Genomic DNA, 5824 nt, shown 5'->3' on the forward strand with positions numbered 1-5824 from the left:
CCCCCCCCCCTGGAAATTATTGTAAGCCCTGTGCCAGACTTAGAAATGTTGATGGGAAAACAGGGAATCCCCTTTTCTAAGGGGAAAGTTACTAGGTTGCATATATTCCTAGCTGACCTAGTTAAATCTTTGGAGAAATCTCAAGCTTAAACGTACCTTGTGCTAACATAAAAATAGTACAGTATGCTACCCTCTTTTTAAAAAAACAGCAATATTTTATGATTAAAACGCTAACTTGTTTGAAATTTCTGCAAACCAAAATTCCGAGATAGCCTTTTCATTATTTGTATCATGCATTCCCTACATCATAAATTCTCTGTATCCTGTTTTCTCTGTATCCTGTATTCTTTGTATCGTGTATTCTCTCTAACCTGTGTCCTGTATTCTCTGTCTTCTCTATATCCCATATTTTCTAGATCCTGTATCCTCTGTATTCTGTATTATCTGTATCCTGTATTCTCTGTATCTTGTATTCTATGTATTCTGTATTCTCTGTATCCTGTATTCTCTGTATCCTGTATTTTCTGTATCCTGTATTTTCTGTATCCCGTATTCTCTGTATCCTGTATTCTCTGTATCCTGTATTCTCTGTATCCTGTATTTTCTGTATCCTGTATCCTCTGTATTCTGTATTCTCTGTATCCCGTATTCTCTGCATCCTGTATTCTATGTATTCTGTATTCTCTGTATCCCGTATTCTCTGCATCCTGTATTCTATGTATTCTGTATTCTTGTATCCTGTATTCTCTGTATCCTGTATTTTCTGCATCCTGTATCCTGTATTTTCTTTATCCTGTATTCTCTGTATCCTGCATTCTCTGTATCCGGTATTCTCTGTATCCTGTATTTTCTGTATCCTGTAAAAGCAATGAACCTATCCCTGATAGAATTTTATCTTGACTAATATTAGAAGAATATAGTTTAATTATGACCTGACAACAAGATCTTCAAGATGTTGAATCTCCTGGTTGCAGGTGCAGGAGGAGGACCTGTATATGGGAGGCTGTTCCCATGGGAGAGTAAACTGAAGACTTTTATCAGATCGTTCCACAGATTCACTCTGAATTGTTAAACCACAATAGTCATCTAATTTCTTGTTGAAAATATATAAAGGATTATTATAAAGGAAGACTTTAAGCCACTGGCAACGCCGTGTTCTTTGTTAGTTTGAATTAAAGGGAGTGATCGGTATTGTATCGTTGTTGAACTGAGAATGTAGTATTGTGGAGAAATTTTTTAGGAATCATTTGAGACATATAAAACGATTATACGTGCATATTTGTTAAAGCAAGAGCACAAATTCAATCTTTAAAATCCTCATAGGTTGTACATTATTGAGGAATTACTATGAGAATCCTCAAAGGTTGTACATTATTGAGGAATTACTATGAGAATCCTCATAGGTTGTACATTATTGAGGATTTACTATGAGAATCGGTTACTTAAAAATCATTAAATAACGACGACGAAAAATATAGTAAAAATTCTATAGTAAACTAGTTGTTTAGGAACAGGTTGAGAATTTAAAAATTTATTATTTTCATCGAAAATACATATCTTATTCAGTTATTGGTTTCTGTAATGTCTCATTGTTTACAAACATTTTCTGTAGATTTTCATAAAGAATGAGAAATTCAATTTAATGATGAAAAGAAATGATTGATTCTAGCATTGATTTATTAAGTAAATTTCAATTGAAAAACATGTTCCTAAACATCTAATTAGTTTACTGTAGAATTTATTTTACATTTTTTGTTGTTATTTAATAATTTAAAAAAAATTTTATTCTCAAAACGTAACCACCGAAATGGATGATTTTGAATGTTGACTTTGCGCTTAAACATAATTTTACAACATTAAAACGTTATATATGTAATAAATCCAAGAGCAGCTGTATAGTTCATCTATAACCTGTATTATCTGTATTATCTATGATTTAGTTTCGTACTCTGACCGGCACGACCGATCAAACTATTTTACCTGTTATCAATAAACTAGTACCAAATCAATCGTCGGAATTAGCCTGGGTAGGCTGTTAATATAGTCAGGATTGACGGAAGAATTAGAGTTTGAGACAAGTAGTTCATAGAATTAAACTTCATGATATTTTCAACAAGTTCTCGGGACCTAGATTGTTACATATATGTCTTTAAGAATAACCTGGTTTTTGTCTGCAGTTGAATCTTCTAGTATGGAAATAATTTCATCATCATTGATTATCTCTTCCTCAAGAAAAGCAGAGATCTCAATCTTGTTAAGTTCTTCTTCTAAGAACTCTACTTTAGCCTCCAACGCAACAGTACGCTTCTCTAGCAGTTCTCAAAATATGTTAATTTAAAACCATTAAACAGGGGAGGATACGGTATTTAAGTGAAGGAGGGGGGGGGGTAAGATTTTTTTAGGAACAAAAAAATTCATAGTTAGGAACAAAAATTTATTTTTGACTTAAAAGACTCAAAAAGAGTCAAAATTAATGACTTCAGACTAAAAAACTAGATTTTTAACTTTTCACACATTATAGTTTATTAAGACAGATATTTTTCCTGTTTTGCACTAGGGTTTCTTTCCCAATCTGTGAAGGGGGGGCGAATGTCCCCCCACCACCCCCTGTATCCGCCCCTGTAATTTAATTTCTAACTTTGTCATTTTATTTTACCATTAAAAGAGACTGGTCATTATTATTTAAAGAAACCTTCAATTTCAAAGTAAATTTAAAGTAACCCTTAATTTCAAAGTAAATTTAAAGAAACCCTTAATTTCAAAGTAAATTTAAAGTAACCCTCAATTTAAAAGTAAATTTAAAGTAACCCTCAATTTCAAAGTAAATTTAAAGTAACCTCAATTTCAAAGTAAATTTAAAGTAACCCTCAATTTCAAAGTAAATTTAAAGTAACCCTTAATTTCAAAGTAAATTTAATGTAACCCTAAATTTCAAAGTAAATTTAATGTAACCCTCAATTTCAAAGTAAATTTAATGTAACCCTCAATTTCAAAGTAAATTTAATGTAACCCTCAATTTCAAAGTAAATTTAATGTAACCTTCAATTTCAAAGTAAATTTAAAGAAACCCTTAATTTCAAAGTAAATTTAAAGTAACCCTCAATTTCACAATAGTGCAATTTTTAAATGTTAAATGTGAATAGCAATTCTGAAGATGTAGTAGTTTTATGTCTTAATAAAGATAATTCGTTTCCCTTACTTTCCTTTGGTTCCAAAAACCCTCGATGAAAATTAATAAATTTTAAGTTAGAAAAAACCAGAATATCTTTATCCTTTATCAACGTTTTAATTTAATAGAAGATGGGATGACATGGCACAAATGATCAGAAGCACATTAAATCAATGCATTGAACCCACTGTGAAATAGGAAGACGACTTTAAGACTCAAGTTATGATTGTATAGAGTCCAATGAACATGAAACACAATATTTGCGCAGTGTACCCCGATCCTATTCATTTAATTAATTGATTTTCAATCTACCAGCAAAAAAATGTTCATTATAACAGATTCAATTACACAAAATCGTGCTGAAATGTTGTCTTTCAAAAGCCGAAATGCTAAAAATTTCTAGAGTTTTCAAGTTCTAGAATACCGTACGTCTAGAGTTTTCAAGTTCTAGAATACCATATTTCTAGAGTTTTCCAGTTCTAGAATACCATAATTTTACGAGTTTTCAAGTTCTATAAATAATGTATTTCTAGGGTTTTCAAGTTCTAGAATACCATATTTCTAGAGCTTTCAAGTTCTAGATTACCATTTTTCTAGAGTTTTCAACTTCTAGATTACCATTTTTCTAGAGTTTTCAACTTCTAGAATACCATATTTCTAGAGTTTTTAAGTTCTAGAATACCATATTTCTAGAGTTTTCAAGTTCTAGATTACCATATTTCTAGAGTTTTCAAGTTCAAGAATACCATATTTCTAGAGTTTTCAAGTTCTAGAATACCATATTTCTAGAGTTTTCAAGTTCTAGAATACCATATAAAAGTTTTAAAGTATCATCTACATATATACTTTGCTTGTCTGTTTGTCTGTTTGTTTGCCGATAAACTTTAAAACGGCTGAACCGCTAGGGCCCAGATACCTCACATGATACCAGGGAAGGTTTATAAATGGTAAGAATTGAACAAATTTGGCTTCTAGAGAATCATATTTTTGAAGTTTTAATGTCTGTGAACTGTAACCTAGACGATTGACCAAGTTTAAGATATTGTCCAGGCTACTCTTGTCTTCAACCCTGAAAAGTTAAAAAAAACAATAAAAAATGTAGTTTTTAACGAAATTGCAATTACATCAATCCAAAAAGGGAAAACAGATGTTTATATAATTAATGTTTTAATAAAAATGTCACAGTTTAATGAAAAGAAATATTGAAATTAATCCAAAAAATGTAATAAAAAGATAAAAACGTAATGGTTTTTATAGAAATTTCTTATGAAATTAATGTATTAAAATTTTTTCCCAAAAAATGAATTAAAATAATAAAAAAATTAAATTATATATCAGAATTTTAAACTCACACATGAAGTCCTTGAGCTTTGTTGAACTGAATAAGCAGGAATAAAGTTGTAACAAACTTCTAAATAAAAATGTTATTATATACGGTGAGACTAGGAAGCCAAACATTTCGCTTAAAGGGAGTGTTCGCGAAAAATGAAATGGGGTATAGGCTTAATGCAATAAAAAAGCGCTTTTGATCGCTACTAATCTTACTTCTATCTGTTTCATCTATAAGGAAAAAATTGTTAAAGACGTCTCATACCGAATAACATGGCGCCCATACAAATTGAGAAAATTGCAACATACAACTTAGACCGTAAAAAAATCCATTTAATTTCAAACAAATCATTCAGATATTACAACCTATAGTCATCGATTATCTTTCGCCACATTTGTATATATTTGATATTTCATACTAGTTTTGATTTTGTTTTTTTAAATAATATTTAGCTTACAACTTGTTTTCGAACATTCCTGGAAAATATGAAAATGTCGTCTTCATTACCAAAAATCCTCGAAACAGGAATAAATGTAACTCTCAGATCATTACAATTAAAACATATTATGAAAAATAAACTATATATAAATGTGGCGAAAGATAATCGATGACTATAGGTTGTAATATCTGAATGATTTGTTTGAAATTAAATTGATTTTTTTAGGGACTAAGTCGTATGTTGCAATTTTCTCAATTTGTATGGACACTACGTTCTTTGGTATGAGACGTCTTTAACAATTTTCTCCTTATAGACGCAACAGATAGAAGTAAGATTAGTAGCGATCAAAAGCGCTTTTTTATCACATTAAGCAAATAAACCCTTTCATTTTTCGCGAACACTCCCTTTAAGAATTTGATTTTTAAGCTTTAAAACCATTTTCTGTAGAACACCATGAAAAGATCAAATTCACATTGCTGAAATGTCGCCTTTGTATTCCCCAGTTTTATGGGTCTCGCTGTAGGCCTAATGGTTTATATAATTTAGCATTCTATTGATGGGCACTTACTATTCCTAGTAAAGAATATGGATTTTTTAACTGAAAAATACCTTCATGATTTTTTCCAATATTTTCTGATATATTGCTTTGATATCTGAAAAACGGAGAATTTAATAATCATAGGCACTCAAAGTGACTGTATACTTATGTTTGAGGGAATTCCATTTATTGATGTGAAAGGCCCTATTCACGTAACTTTTAAATATTAGTCTCACAAAAATGTTGCAAAAAACCTCGTTTTCTTTAAATGGTGGGGCACTTGAAATATTACATCTCGAGTCCTTTATGATAATAGGAACTCTAATTTTATAATCCCATATATCTCTG

At 30.5% G+C, this 5824-nt stretch overlaps 1 protein-coding gene across 2 annotated transcripts in view; it reads right to left on the reverse strand.

Annotated features, from left to right (window-relative positions):
• LOC111697751 (uncharacterized) overlaps positions 1-5587 on the reverse strand; it is a 21350-nt gene extending 15763 nt beyond the window's left edge. Inside the window, exons 1-5 of one of the 2 annotated variants that reach the window (XM_023467857.1) lie at positions 5548-5587; positions 4522-4580; positions 4186-4238; positions 2161-2309; positions 933-1060 (exon numbers count right to left, since the gene is read on the reverse strand). In XM_023467857.1, coding sequence (XP_023323625.1) covers positions 933-1060; positions 2161-2309; positions 4186-4238; positions 4522-4580; positions 5548-5553 — 395 coding nt within the window. In that variant the 5' untranslated portion in view covers positions 5554-5587. Of the gene's footprint in view, positions 1-932; positions 1061-2160; positions 2319-4185; positions 4239-4521; positions 4581-5547 lie in introns of both variants that reach the window. The other variant, XM_023467856.1, reaches the window with a different exon arrangement.
• Between the last annotated feature and the right edge of the window lie 237 nt (positions 5588-5824).

This window comes from Eurytemora carolleeae, unplaced genomic scaffold (genome assembly GCF_000591075.1).
Source record: "Eurytemora carolleeae unplaced genomic scaffold, Eaff_2.0 scaffold4, whole genome shotgun sequence".
Lineage (NCBI taxonomy): Eukaryota > Metazoa > Arthropoda > Copepoda > Calanoida > Temoridae > Eurytemora > Eurytemora carolleeae.